Genomic DNA, 15,813 nt, shown 5'->3' on the forward strand with positions numbered 1-15,813 from the left:
CTAAAACAACCCGAGTTAAAAATTTTCCATAAGACAAGAATATTTGATGATATAAATTCTCTTAATTGCTAATGTTTCCAGAAAAAACATAATATTAGAAAGACAAATGTATTTCATTTAACGACTTTGTGATTTTAATATAAAGCGATATTTGGCGAAAAGGGGTGAGGATGCTGGGCAAGCAAAATTACACAAAACTCTCCTGCGCGTGTACCCAATTTAATAACACTCTCTGTGACACCTATCCTAATCTCATAAAGCGTATTTGTTTTCAACAACTATGTACCTGTTGTAACTTTCTCACAATTTTTTTACAACTGTTGTTGTTTTCTTTTCTCTCTCTTTTGTTTCCTTTTTCTCTTTTTTATTACAACTTTTGTTTCCTTTATCTCTCTTTTTTGCAACTTTTGTATTTTCCTTTCTCTCTCTTTTTTTACAACTTTTCATTGTTGTTACGGCAACTTAGCGGTAGCGAGAGGTTACTGACACAAAGTGGCTTTAATAACATTTATTCCACACTTTCGTGATGCTACAAACAAAAACAAAAAAACTAACTTACAAACTATGTATAAAATAACAGAAATTAAACCTATCTACAAAATGCCTGATGTCGAACGGCCAATAAAATATAAGGAAGAAATAACACATACGAAAAAATATATACTTATATACTTACTAAAACACAAAAATCCCAATACTTCACCTTTACAATAGCACACACACGGCACAGATACTTTACACTAATGAACAAGAAACTTATGCACACAAATTACAACCCAAGAAACAAAACGCAAGAAGAATGTTGCAAACAATAAGCAAAGGCGAAGCGAATACATAAAACAAAAAACACTAAAACGCAAAACACTAAGAAGGAGAACCAAGTGTTCCTTCGCAGAGCCTGAGGCCTACTCAAGCTCAATGCGGGAACAATTGTTTCATTTCTCTCTTTTTTTAAAACACCTCGTGTAAAATTGCCCTTATCTCATGAGTACGCACACACCACCACAAAACGAAGGCTGCGAAGGCAGCCCAGCATCCCCAAATTTCCTCAAATTCTTAAGTCCTACCACATGACATTGCTTATGTTTACAATGTTCTAAAGAACATTATTTATAGGGAAATAAAAAATTCGCATATGGGAGTGAAGATAACAGTTTTCACAAATATCAACCAGGGCACAAATAGAACCCTGTCCTAAATATATGTACAACTTCCTTACAGGTACATTATCATAACAATGACACTCAAAACGTCTAAACTACAACAGCATCATGGAAATGCCACACAAAAACAAATATATATCACAATGTTACAAGAATTGTGTGTCCCATAATTTAGTAACACCACTAAGGCATGCCATACTACTGCTCCATTCTAGCAAAGCGTCGTTCGAGACATGCAAGTATCGCAGATAACAGTCACTATTTTAAGTAACAATAATGACTTACTTTGATTGTCTCACTTGATTACTCAGCGGTATCACAAACACAACCAGCAGGAACACAACAACACAACTTGATCCGTAACACAACAACACAACTGGATATCAACACAACTGCACAACCACTTGAGGCCCCACTAAGGACATTTATTATTGTTTATAGTCTATATTATGGAGACAACATATCAATATCAACAATCTCCCTTCTCTTTCTTCAATTAGTGAATGTTGGTGAGAATCTGTCTTCTCATTTTTATTAGTCTTTTTCATTTTCTGTAAATCAACTCAATCATATGTACACTATTTACTCACTATTTACTGCTTGCAAAAGTCGACTTGACGAATCTCCATTCTTTGTCAGTGGATCTGCCATTTGGTCTTTTGTTGTTATCCAACTAAGTTTTGAAATTTCTTTCTTTTCTATCATTTCTTTCAAGATGGCAATATCGACTCTTAATCTTCTGTCCAAAATACCCTTACTGGAATGTGCAGCATCTACCAAAGACTTGCAATCCGTATAACATTCCATCGCAATCTGGAGTCTTTTGCTATCAAAGACAACATCTCGAATAATACTCGATAACCAGTATGACGATTCTGCAGCTTCTATAAGAGCTAACATTTCTGCTGATAGTGCTTTAGTTAGACCTAGAATAAAATCTTCAAAATATGGGCTGCAAACATTTGGATATATAGCCTCCCAATTATGGAATTCTCTTCCTGATGAAATCAAATCTGCAGAGTCTTTGGTTAAATTCTGTAGAGTTATGGGCGAATTTTCTTCTTTCCAATGCAAATGTCGGATCTGTGCAGAATACATAATTAATTTAGGAATTATTTAGTTTTTCGTTTAAACAGTCGATTTTAATTAGTCTTAATAGACTAACCATCTTCTCCAGTAGAGTCTTTCATGTTTTTCAGCCAAAAAGCTTCCTGATTGATTCTACTAGAGAAATGGTATTTTATTATTATATATTATTAGTTTTTTATTAGTATATTTTATTAGTATATTTTAAATCTTTTGTACATTATCGACTATAAATAAAGCAATCTAGTGTACTTTTGACAACTCGTCTAACTCTTTGACTGCCAAGCTAAGGGGATGGTAATTGACTTATCTTTGTTACTTAGGAAGATAACATAACATCCTTGTGAACCTCCATCACTCAAATTCCCATACGAAGCATCACTATAACAAATAAGTTTGGCTTCTTCAATATTGCCTACGCTTGGAAAGTGGAGTGCAACATCATTTTTCTTCACCTTACATACAACTTTGTTTAAATATGTCAGGTCACCAACAGTACCTTTGCTTACAACTCCCATCAGCTGACAACAATTAAAAAATATGTCTGGTTTTGTCTGAGTAGCTACCCAATTTAATTGACCAATTAATTGCCTCATCTTTGTTTTTTCCTCATCACTTAATTGATTTGGACAATAATCTCTTTTTAGGTAGGTAAATTTCTTGGATACTATTTACATATGATATCTGATCTAACATTATCTCGTTATCTTTACAACTGAGGTTTATACCAAGGTATTTGAACGCAACTGATTTTTCTACACCAACTTGAAAGATTTTTCTTATCTCTTCAATAACCTCTCTTTCAAAATATTCGCTCCCTCCCCAACAAAAATCATCAACATGTGTAGAAATAATGCCTGCTAGTTTACCATTGTGGTGCCATTAAAACAAACCAGGGTCATATTTACATACTTTGACATTCAATTTGGTAAGTTCTTCATAAACCTTAAGATACCAAGCCCTTGAAGCATTGTTTAATCCATAAACACATGTCTTTAATTTCCATTTTGTTCCCTCTTTGTAGGCTTCCTTGGGTGGACGTATATATAATTCTGTGTCAATAGGCTTTCCTTGAAGAAATGCTGCTTTAATGTCGATGGAATGGCATGTCCAATTCATGACAGACATAATAACAAACATAATCCTAAGTGACTCTTTACAGCAGGTCAGAGAATCTGTTTGTACATCTGCTTTATCTTCAAATCCTCTTGCTACTAACCTTGCTTTAAGTTTGACCAGCAATAGCAATACAAAAACATGGTTCTTACATTTAATTGATAATTTAACAAAGTATAGTGCTGCTACTGTCATACATAGCAAACGAAAAGAAGTGATTGTCAAGAAGATATTTGAAATTTGGATAAGAAAATTTGGCTGTGCAGGAAAGTTCATGGTTGACAATAGAGGGGAGTTCGACAACAGTGAATTCATTGATTTCTGTGAAAAATGTAACATTAGGGTTGTAACCACTGCTGCAGAGAGTCTGTGGAGTAACGGAATAGTTGAAAGGCATAATGCTATTATTGGAGAGACTGTTCAAAAAATTATGAATGATCAAAACTGTGAGTTAGAAGTGGCTTTAAGTTGGGCAATTAGTGCAAAGAACTCACTTGCGAATTACAATGGCTACAGTCCAAACCAATTACTTTTTGCAAGAACCACAACATACCATGCATATTGACAAATAAGCCACCTGCAATGAAAAGTAAAACTGCTAGCCAAGTAGTAGCGAAAAATTTAAATCATATGCATGCAGCAAGACAGGCATATATTGAAAACGAGTCGTCAGAAAAGATACGACGAGCTTTGAGGCATCATATTAGACCTTCTCGAAATGTGAAATACACGAATGGTGATAAAGTCTATTATCGGAGAAAAGACGATAAACATTGGCATGGTCCAGGTACAGTTATAGGTTTTGAAAGTCAGCAAGTTTTGATAAAACATGGAAGTCGATACATTTGTGTGCATCCATGTAATTTAATGCATGAGATAGGTCAAGAGAGAAAAGCTTCTGATGACACACCGAAACCTGAAACAAACACAGAACAGTTTATGAAACATCTTGCACTAGAAGATGATGATGTATACAGTGAAAATGATGAAGATGATGTAGATGCTGTTACACTAGAAGAGGACAATGTATACTTTGAAGATACTGGAAATACTATTGAAGAAGAAGAAATAGGGAGAAAGGATAATGACTTTGATTGTATAAATCCTATTGATGAAGTAAGCAAATTAGAAAATGTGGAACACAATAAAGATGTAAGCGAACAGCGGAATGTCAATGCTAACAATAAAAATGATGATGATGAAAATGATGTTGTTAAGTTAAAACCAAAGATGAAAATAAGCATTGCAACAAATGAAGATTTGCAATTAAAAGGTCTTTAGGGATCGTCTCCATGGCATCATAGAAAGCAAAAACATCTCCGTAGATCGGTTAAAAATCATGAAAACAGGATCGCATAAAGCGAAAAGATCGCTGTGGAACGTTTAAAATTCATGAAAACGGGATCGTATAAAACCAAAAGATCGCCGTAGATCGTTTAAAAATCATGAAAACAAGATCGTAGAAAGCGAAAATATCGCCATAGATTGTTTAAAATTCATGAAAACGGGGTCGTAGAAAGCGAAAAGATCGCCGTAGATCGTTTAAAAATCATGAAAACGGGATCATAGAAAGCAAAAAGATCGCCGTAGATCGTTTAAAAATCATGAAAACAGGATCGTAGAAAACGAAAAGATCGCTGTGGAACGTTTAAAATTCATGAAAACGGGATCGTATAAAACCAAAAGATCGCCATAGATCGTTTAAAAATCATGAAAACAAGATCGTAGAAAGCGAAAAGATCGCTGTGGAACGTTTAACATTCATGAAAACGGGATCGTATAAAACCAAAAGATCGCTGTAGATCATTTAAAAATCATGAAAACGGCATCGTAAAAGCTAAGAGATCGCGGTAGATCTTTTAAAAATCATGAAAACAGGATCGTAGAAAACGGAAAGATCACCGTAGAGTGTTTAAAAATCATGAAAACGGGATCGTAGAAAACGAAAAGATCGCCATAGATCGTTCAAAAATCATGAAAACGGGATCGTATAAAGCGAAAAGATCGCCGTAGATTGTGTAGATTGAACCTATGAATATGCAATTTTGCTAGAGGTTCGTTTCAAGATCGTATAGCAATTTACTTTGTTCAAAGTTCGTATCATTTCATTTTGTACGATAAAAAAACTTTGTTTAAGTTCGTATCATATTTTAAAAAAGTTCGTATAAACTTCCTTTACATTCTTTATTTTAAACGAAGCACTTCGTATGACATTCATTTCACGAAACGAAGTACTTCGTAGCATTCGTAAAATTGTATAAAAAAAACATACAAACATTTTGAGATGATCCCTTAAGAGTATCAATGTTCATTTCAAGAACTGCATCTCTAGCTTTACCTTCAAGTGTAAGAAAAATAGCAGCAGCCTGTTTCTTTTTATCAATATTTGTAAAGATTTGCCAAATTTTTATCTTCTTTTTTCAGTTTTCATATGAAATGTCCTCACTTAACGTTGGCGGGGCCTTGTAATCTTTTCTTGAAACCATTATTCCTCTGCTACCATTTGTTAAGTAACAATAATGACTTACTTTGATTGTCTCACTTGGTTACTCAGCGGTATCACAAACACAACCAGCAGGAACACAACAACACAACTTTATCTGTAACACAACAACGCAACTGGACATCAACACAACTGCACAACCACTTGAGGCCCCACCAAGACATTCACTATTGTTTATAGTCTATATTATGGAGACAACATATTAATTTTAACAACTAGACCACCTACCAAGAATTTAATGATGGATTCTGATAAACCACAAGAGGCTGCTGCAGAGGCACCACTATGTGTATTCAGGGCTAAATTGTTTTTAAGGCTAATACTTAAAAAGGCTGAAGCATATTTCCTTGTCACAAAATCGCCACTGGAAAGGATGAACAAAGGACCATGTGTGCCACCCCGAAACAGTAGGTATTGTCTAATTGCATTAACAGGACATAATTTTCCTCCAATCTTGGCCAGGCGGGTTTTGATTCATTGCCTTAAGGGATCTGTTTTGGATGCTTCAATATGTAAAAATATAACTTTGCCACAGGGAGAAAAAGTAATATCAGAAGGTGCCAGATTGATGGCTGGGTCAAGCAAGGAATTAGAGGGACAAACATATTCTGAAACACGTAAAAACCCCAAAAAGGCAACAAGGAGTGATGGATAACCGACGACTGACTACTTGAGGGTGACAACGTCTAATACCTCGTAAGACATAGAACAATTTGTGCATGGAGACTAGTTTTTCATTGTAACAACAAATATTGCTTTGGTATTGAATACCGCACAAATACACTTTGATTGTAGAAATTTGACTCGTCCAGCAAGAAAAGTAACGAAAAGTTGCAGAGTCAGCTCTTTAAGTGGAAACATTGGTGCAGAAATTTGGTTACAAAACCCTTGAAAGCTGCGAATTCCTAATAGGTATGTAGACCTAGTATTAGGTGAAAGTGCTGAAATCAAGTAGTGATTCATAACGTGTCCAAGAACTCTGAGATCGACTTGGGGACAATTGTAGGAGAAACTTTTGCCTCTGCGCATATGGCTTTGAACTTTGTAACCTGTAATCGAGAAAGGAGATTAGCGTAAGTGTTGGAACTGCCAGCTATGTGACACAACAGGAGATTAATATTCCACCAGGCAGTAAAGAAAAACAATTTTCTTATCAATGACATGATGTACCTGCATTTACACGACCCTGTTTGCCAAATGTGAACAATCGCTTCATTATCTGTATGTAAAACAACTTCCTTGTTACCCCAACTTTCACCCCAGCAAAATGTGGCAACCACAATGGCTAACAGCTCGCAAAAACTGATACTATAGTCTTGCTGAAAATGAATGGGTAACGAAAACCACCAACCATCATAATATCCTCAAAGACCTAATCCTGACGCATCTGTATAGAGGTCAGCCCTATGATATGAAATGGTATCCAACTGGAATAAGGCAACCCCATTCCAGGATGGCAAAAATTCCAGCCACCAGTCAATGTCCTTCCGTGCCTCAGACGATAGAGAAATGTGATGATGCAATTGATGCAACATGGTGGACAAGTCAATCAAGCGGCGCAGAAAAATCCGACCGCATTTTACCACTTTCCAAGCAAAGGAAAGGGACCCAATTAAGGACAACAAATCACGTTTGGTGCACTTTTTTGCCATTTCAGTAAGGTAGACATAAGGTCATTAAACTTTTCCTTAGGGAGTCTAATCATAAGATTAACGGTATCTATCTTGATGCCAAAGTAAGTAATAACTTGTACTGGACCAATGATTTCAGTGGGACTCCAAGTAATAAACTTTCATAATGGTGTCAACAAAAAATTGACAGTGTAATTTGGAAAGGTGATAAAACCATCTAGATAGTGTTTTAAATTTCTTATGTGCACTAAGACAATAAAAATCCAGGTAAGTAAATCTGCAAAATTATTAAAAATAAATGGAGATGATCTGCCACCAAAAGGCAACACAACATCAAAATAAAATCTATTTTCCCTCTCATAGCCAAGTAAATGCCAGTCATCGGGATGAACTGGACAGAACCTAAAGGCATGCTTAATGTCTAATTTTGGCATGTAGCAGCCTTGACCTAAGGACTTAATTAAATTAAGAGCCTCATCAAAAGAAGAATAATTGTCTTTGCTTATGCTGTCATTAACAGAGTAACCTCTGGGGAAGGAGAGATCAAGAATCGCTCGAACAGTGTCATCCTTTTTTGGTGCAGCCCCAAGTGGTGAGCAGTGAAAATTAGAAAGGGGTTCCTGCATGAATGGCCCAACAGTATGTCCCCTGTTAAGTTCTTTTAAAATTGCTGACTTATTGTTTCTGATGGGCGAGGCTAATGTGCTGTTGTCAAATCCTAACCTAAATCTACATGTAAAACCAGAAATAATAAAATTTACTACAGCTCTGTTAGGATGAGAGGCTAAGAAGTGGCTTAAAGCGTGAACTTTAATGGGTGTTGTGACCAAAGATGCAATAGGAAAAAACCTATCTGGAACCAAACTTAGAGGGCTGGGATAGACACTGCGTAGCTGGGTGTTCTTTGGAATAGTTCTGACATCTGTGGACATAGGTGCAGGGGTATCGACAAGTGAGCCATCGATTAAAGCAAATGCAGGGGTTGCCATGTGTGGGCGTCCCGGCTCTAGGAGGGGCATTCCGAAACTTTGGGGGCGATGGCTGCGACCCAAAAGACCTATTTGGGCAATGTGAAGCATAATGTCTGGACCTTTACAAGAAAAACATTGAAGAGGTCCTACAGGGAAAACCTTCTGCGACAACACTGAGAGGGCCTTCTAAAGCTTGGTGCCCACTGTGGTTTAACTTGGGTTTAAATATAAAACCTAAAAGGTTTTAAATGTGTTTTAAAAATTAAAATAAACCCTGAGCATTCCCACTGTGTTTTAAAAGCAAAAACATGTCGCGTTTCTCTCTTGGTAGCCTTTGTGTGATTTATCAAAAATCACTTGATATTGGCAAATAAGTACGCTAAGATTCTCTTCCTGTACCAAATTTTTTTTTTGTGCCATTTTTTATTCTCTTTTCTGTCTTAAAGTGAAAATGCACAAAATGTGCCCTAAAATCGTTGAATACTCCTTTAGCATTTGTCGGCGCCCTTGAAATTTAAACCACAATATCAAAATTTTTTGATCTAAGGTTTTATTTTATCTGTGGTTTAAACAGGTTTTATGCCGAAAATTTTAAAACGCGAACACATTCTCATTATGCTTTAACTTTATAATCTTATTTAAAACATACTTAAAACACACTTAAACCACAATGGGAATCGAGCTTAAGGTGCATATTAAACAGTGCATCGTCAATAACATCCCACCTTTGAGAATGATTATTTGCCAGCTGCAACCGGTGAAGTTGGTCGTATGTGTAAACAGATGCAAAAGCGTACTGGCTAATGAAGGTTTGGTAGGCTAACATTTGTTGGACAAGAAGAGGGTAAAACGAAACCATGCACCTCATATAGGTTGTCCAGGCAGAAACCGAAGAATTAAAATCCTTAACCTTACCCTTCCCTGCCATTTTTTGGGATAAGGACACCTTGGGGGCACTGTCCACATTTTGGATATTAAGATCGAACTCCCCCAGATGGTCCATGGGAAGAGAAGTACACAAAACAGAAGAGTGTGGAGATGGAGGCAAAAGAGCATCAAAATACACGTACTCACGCGACTTAATTTTGTCCTATAATCGTTTGGGAATGGGCGGCAGACATACACTAGAAATAGGATCCAGAACAGTAGCGTCATGCTGCAGAGCCTCGCTGCGAACGACATGGCCTGCTGGAAGTCAACAGTGAACCGGTGGCCGAAAAGTTAACAGGGGGAGGGTGAGGCTGCTGGCCTTGTCCTTGAGGCGAAACAAAGTTCTGGGTGCTGACTAAATATTGCAGTCACTCTCCTCCACAGTAGCTAAGCCGTGCTTTCTATTTTCTTGTCCAACATGGCTGCTGGGACCATCTTCCACATAATGAAAACTTCCATTAGATTGATCGAGCAAACTCGTGGTGCTTGTCTCATCATCAACCGATGAAAAGGGGTTTGCTTCACGCTGAAATTTGTCAAGTAAAGCTTGGGCGAGTTGAGACAGGGTAAAACGCTTCACAGGCATGTTGTATGAGTTTGAAATTAGAACAAGGGATTCCTTGCCAAGTTGCACACAATCTTTTAACGTGCGCAGATGAGGCTCCACAGCGGCAGCATGTTTTTCGAACAAAACGCTTTTCTTATCGCTATTTGATGCCATTATGTTATTGAAGCCAAAGAGTTGATAGAGTTAATGATCTACTATAGGTGGCAGTGATAGACAATATAGATGCTTCTGGAAAACGTGGAGCTACCTATAGCTATAACTATAGTTAAACGGATATTGAAATCTTTAGTTGTTTTTTGAAGACAATCTTGTCAGCTTAGGTCAGAGGCCAATGTGATGTGAAATTCTTAATTTATAGGTCATTGGTAACAGAGGCTAGGCTCATTGGCCTGGTTAATTGAGACAATACCCAATGTGGGTAAACAAAACATCATGCACCAATTTTGAAGCTCAATATAGTGTTTTTATATTTTAGTTCACACAACCAACTAGCAACTTGACTGGAAACTGCAATTAACATGAGCTAAACTGTGTTTAGCTCCATTTATAATTCTCTCTAAAGCTAATAATATTGTTTTTATACTTGCGGTCATTTCTTTTCTCATCTATACAACTGCAAAGGAATATTCATATTGACGCCATGACAGCACTGTTTATAAACACATTTGTGCAATATCCATAAATAAAAATAAAAGAAGCTGAATTTTGAAGTAATACAACCTCGTTCCCAACACCTGTTGTTTCTTTTTTATATTGGGTGAGCGAGTGAGCATCTCTCCACCCGGAAAGAAGAGCATTCGAAGGTTTGAAGTTATGTTCTTACTACTGGGCTGAAAAAAGCTTCACATAAAAGAATAATCCCCTGCAAAACAGATTTTTATGGCTTTTATTCAAAAAGAGTGCACTAAATTTTTGAGTATTGTGGCGAAAAATTCTAAATCAGAAAATCATTTATATCTTTCTTAAAAGCCTTTTTTATAATACACAATCCCTGCAAGCATTGGGTATATAAGACGTGCAGTGGTATTGGAGAAAAGTTAAGAGCTGACATTCAATTTGTATGCAAGTGTTGCAAAGGTAAGATTATAGACAATGAAGTATTTCCAGCTTTAATGAGATATAAAAGTGGCTTGTTAAATTTCTGTTACTTAGGTGATATGTTAGGTAGTGAAGGGGGTGTTGGAAGAAGTGTTACTTTCAGGATAGGTTCTGCTTGAAAAAAGTTTGAAGAGATACTTCCTTTGTTGACTAGAATAGTCTTGTCAATTGAGGTGAAAGTTAGGTTATATGAGGCCTGTGTAAGTAGTGTTACGTTGTACGGTAGTGAGACATGGGCAGTGAAGCATGAAGATCTTGACCGTAAAGAAAGGAATGATAAGAGAATGGTTAAGTGGATGGGTAATGCCAGTCTGACAGACAAAAAATGTTCAAAAGAGTTCAGAAGCATACTAGGTATCCGTATCATTAAGGATGTTATCCGAATAATAAGATTGAGTTGGTGGAGACACTTGAAAAGTATGGAGAAGGATAATTGTGTAAGAAAGTGTAGAGACTTGATAATTTCTGGGGCAAAGCTCAGTGGCAGACCAAGAAAGACTTCGCAGGAGGTAATGAGGACAGACTTGATGCAGAGGAATTTGAGTTTAGATCTAACACAGTCTAGATCAGTTTAAAGATCGGTCATTAATATGCTAGCATAAAAAACAGAAGTTTAGGCAAGAATGATGACAATAATGATGATATGGATGGCCACTTGATTTTGGAAGTGTTCGCTCACCTCTTATTGATAGCCCTGTTATAAATGGCTTTCAATGTTGACAAAAGTTTGCAAATTTTTGTATGCACATTCTAATGTAAGGAAAAATAAAATACAACTACATTTTTTCATTTTTATAAAATGTTTTTTCATGGATTTATTTCTGTGTTTACGCTAGATTAGTCTCCAGCATTGATATGCAATTCAATTGTGTGGAATGCAAACTATCACTTAGAGACTGCAAAAAAAATGGTCACAGATTGCAGATTTTTTCTACAAAGTAAGGGTTGTCGACTAATTCTGGAGCACTAATATCGTTACTTTATACCGCATTAATTTTGTTCAGGGATAGAATATTATTATTAATATTATTATTTCTAGAAAATTTCAGCTTTTAAAAAAATGCCAAAAATTTCTTTAGTATACATTCTGGGTATTTCCCTTTTAATAAGGTAATTGCTGACTTCAGCATGCAATGTGTAAATTCTTGAATCAGCAAAATTTGTTTCAGTTTAAACACAAAGTAATAACTTTTAAACAGTGTGTCTGTGACTTACAAAGTTCTGTAATTTACAGTTTTATCTATCCTTTTTTTCAGGTTTTATTCGAAAGGTGTATGGCATTTTGAGTGCACAACTTTTGTTTACAACATTGGTTGGGGCTTTTTTTATGTACAATGAATCTGCAAAAAACTTTGTACAACAAAGGTGAGTACCTTTTTTTACTGAAGTTGCTCAAACTAGAATAGGTGAAGTCGTTTAGGTGGAAGTGTCTTAATTAATTCTTAGCATTCATTCGGGTTAGAGAATATTTGCATCTGTTTTAGCTAGACAACTTTAGTTATAGGTTGAGCTTGTGTGACTAGAACATTATCTCACCCTTTGACCTACACTAACCCCAACCGTGAAAAAGCTAAAGTCCAAAGGGTGTAAATTTCACTGTGTTTTATTGTTCACACAAACTTGTAGAAAATATTTTAGGTTATTTTGACATTTGAAACTAAAAGGTATATCGACAAGAAGTCACTTAACCATTACTTTTCTCGTTTTATAATATAATCAAACTTAATAATTAGAATAAGATTTAAAGACACAAATAGAATTGTGACTGTCAGCAATGATTTGTGGTGATATCAGTATTTTTCCCAAATTTCAGTTTCCCAAGTATTCTCATTTGTAACTGTTTTTTATGACTCTTTCAGGCAAAATTGAAAGCACTTAATGTATTTTAAATGATATAGGCTACTTTAGCTTACTTTTTATAGCCAACTTTTTTTAGTTTTAAGTTTTAATTAAATAATTGTGGGGTGGGGAGGGAATAAGAAGAATAAAATAAGTGAAAGAATTAGCAATTTGTCGAAGGATGTAATGACCTTGGAATTAAATGGCTCGTCATCATCATCATCATCATACTCTGAAATTGTTGATCATTTTATTTAAGTCCTAACTTGTTGTTTATTGGGATGTTTGCATCCATTGGATTAATTATTGCACTCGGCATTAAACGAAAAGATGCTCCCATGAACATGTACTTGCTGGCTGCATTCGTAAGTTTTTATTTTTTTATTTTTTTTTATTTTTATTTTTGTCATGAACTTTATATGTTTCTCTGTATTTTTGATGATTTAAAGTGTAAAGCATAAAATAAGTAAACTATCCTAAGAAATAACCTGAATAGGAGTTTTTCACTTTGTAAAAAAAGATGTAAGAAACACTAAATTTGTCTATTTAAAAGAGTATGGAGATTTCGTAGATTGTCCACTAAAGAGGAGGGAGGTTCCGTGGATTGTTTATTTATAAGAGTAGGGTGATTTCGTGGAGGCATGCTTGTGATATGTGCATCTTGCAAAGCACAATTTATTTTCAATTCAACCAAAGATTTATAAATTTTATATAGCTAAAAGTTATATGTGATGGTCAGGTTTGAAATTCTAAACCTTGTACCTTATCTATACTTTTCATTTTGTTTGTTCTAGACTTTTGTTGAAGCATACACAATCGGCACGGTGGGTAAGTATTTTGTATACAAATTTGTACTTAATTTGAGGTGGCAACAATCTAATGTATTTTCTCTTCTTTCTTGTAACTTGATAATTTTATTACTTAGTTCAAATTTTCAAAGTTATTTGACATTTATAGAGCGCTTTTAGAAACAGTTCATAATTTTTTTTTATTTAATTTTTTTTAACTCAATTTCATATTCCAATTCCAATGTTTTCAGTTTTACATGTTAAATTTGATTTTATTGAGTTGAGAAAGTTAAGTACTGTTTTATCTATATTTTCCTAAAAATAGTTTTGCAATTAAAGTTTTCAGTGCTTGAATAATAGTGGTTTTATTTCAATCTTCTTTATGATGTTAACAATTTGCCTTTCTAGTAACATTCTATGATCAACTCATTGTGCTGCAAGCATTTGGTTTGACAATGGCGACAGTGATTGCCCTGACAGTATACACTTTCCAGTCAAAAAAAGATTACAGCACATGGGGAGCTGGGTATGTATTTATTTTAGTATAACACTAGCCTGCTGTTTAATATTATTAATATGGCTGCAACCCCTACATAATACATTGGAAAAGAGGGCCAAATTTTAAATGTTGCCAGACAAATTATTATGTTCGCTTTTCAAAAAATCACACTTTGAGCTTGTTAAAACTCACTAAAATTTTAAACAACACCAATTTTTGTTGATTCCAGCACAAGATTTTCTGAATGTTTTTTTTTTTTGGCAGTGGCATGGATTGTTCCTTAATGTAGTCACTGTGGATATTCTGAAGTTAAATGCCCTTAGCATCTACTAAAATAAAGATTTTGCAACCTAACTGATGTAGAGTTTTTTACTGCATACAAAAAGGTTAATAAATTTGCTTTATAGGATCTATTACGTAGAGCATAAAATGTTGCTTAAATAATGTTAAGGGTTATGTCCATGCAGTTAAGAGGTAAAGAAAATGATATTATTCCAATCCATATATATTTTTAATATGGGACTGTCAAGGCCTTATTTGACCTCAGAAGTGCAATGCAATGATTTTACTAATATTTTAATTTTGGCATTTGTACCAAATTAAAATATTGACATTGTAGTGTGCAATTTGACATGCTCTTGTATTCGTATTTTAATGGAAAAAATAACACACATGTTCATTGCATGTGTGTTATTGTATAGATTACTATAAATTATGATCATTTTTAGGCTATTCTCAATGCTTTGGATTTTGATTCTTGGTGGAATAATGCAGGTACATTTCCTATAATTGGTTATGAATGGATACATGTTTTCCTGATAGTGCTAAATTACCATTATTTTTAAATTTGTTCCTTATATGATTGTCAGTATGTGATACCTCACACAGAATGTTCAGTGATGTTGATACTGCATTTTATTTTAGCTGTTCCTTCGCAGCGAATTGATGGAACTTGGACTAGCTATTGCGGGTGCCCTTTTGTTTTCTGGCTTCATTGTGTTTGATACACATATGTTGATTCACAAGTTATCACCAGAGGAATATATCCTTGCTGCTATCAATCTATACTTGGATATCATTAACTTGTTTCTGGAGATTTTGAAAATTTTGAATTCTGCAAAACGCAATTGAACATTTATGTTATGTGACACAAAAGGATTTTATTTTATTTTTTTAATTTAATATTAGACAACATTTGAGTTGTAATGCACTGCACTGTGATGCATTGTCTTGATAGCATCAACAATTTTTAAACAACAAAATGGTTTTTTCTCCCGTCTCTTTAGTAATGTGTTAGTTTGTAACTATTCTAATGCTTTGCACTTTTTCTTATATGTAAGTGTATTGGCAAAATTACCACATAACCATGCATATCTTTTTTATTTATCTAGCATTTGCCTAATCCTCTTCCTATTTCATACATGTAACATTAGATCAAATGAAAGTAATATTAAATTAAAGCAACAAGATAAAAATATCAAAACACAGAGAATTCTAGTCCTCTATTTTTATTTTTTATTTTTAGCTTTGCAGGTATAATGTGTGGGTTATTAGAAATTTTTTGTCGTAGCACTCAACAGTTTTCAATTTATAATATTAGTCTCTATAATAATAGCCTTAG

General features: G+C 34.9%; 1 protein-coding gene across 2 annotated transcripts in view; it reads left to right on the forward strand.

The window, feature by feature from the left end:
- The window catches only part of LOC130625031 (protein lifeguard 4-like), a 30,983-nt gene extending 15,420 nt beyond the window's left edge, over positions 1-15,563 (forward strand). The window contains exons 1-7 of one of the 2 annotated variants that reach the window (XM_057440118.1): positions 11,959-12,004; positions 12,323-12,431; positions 13,165-13,270; positions 13,700-13,733; positions 14,102-14,219; positions 14,921-14,966; positions 15,117-15,563. In XM_057440118.1, coding sequence (XP_057296101.1) covers positions 11,974-12,004; positions 12,323-12,431; positions 13,165-13,270; positions 13,700-13,733; positions 14,102-14,219; positions 14,921-14,966; positions 15,117-15,323 — 651 coding nt within the window. In that variant the 5' untranslated portion in view covers positions 11,959-11,973 and the 3' untranslated portion in view covers positions 15,324-15,563. Of the gene's footprint in view, positions 1-11,958; positions 12,005-12,322; positions 12,432-13,164; positions 13,271-13,699; positions 13,734-14,101; positions 14,220-14,920; positions 14,967-15,116 lie in introns of those variants that run through there. The other variant, XM_057440117.1, reaches the window with a different exon arrangement.
- Positions 15,564-15,813: the final 250 nt, after the last annotated feature.

The sequence above is a fragment of the Hydractinia symbiolongicarpus genome, chromosome 14, assembly GCF_029227915.1.
Source record: "Hydractinia symbiolongicarpus strain clone_291-10 chromosome 14, HSymV2.1, whole genome shotgun sequence".
NCBI classification, from domain to species: domain Eukaryota; kingdom Metazoa; phylum Cnidaria; class Hydrozoa; order Anthoathecata; family Hydractiniidae; genus Hydractinia; species Hydractinia symbiolongicarpus.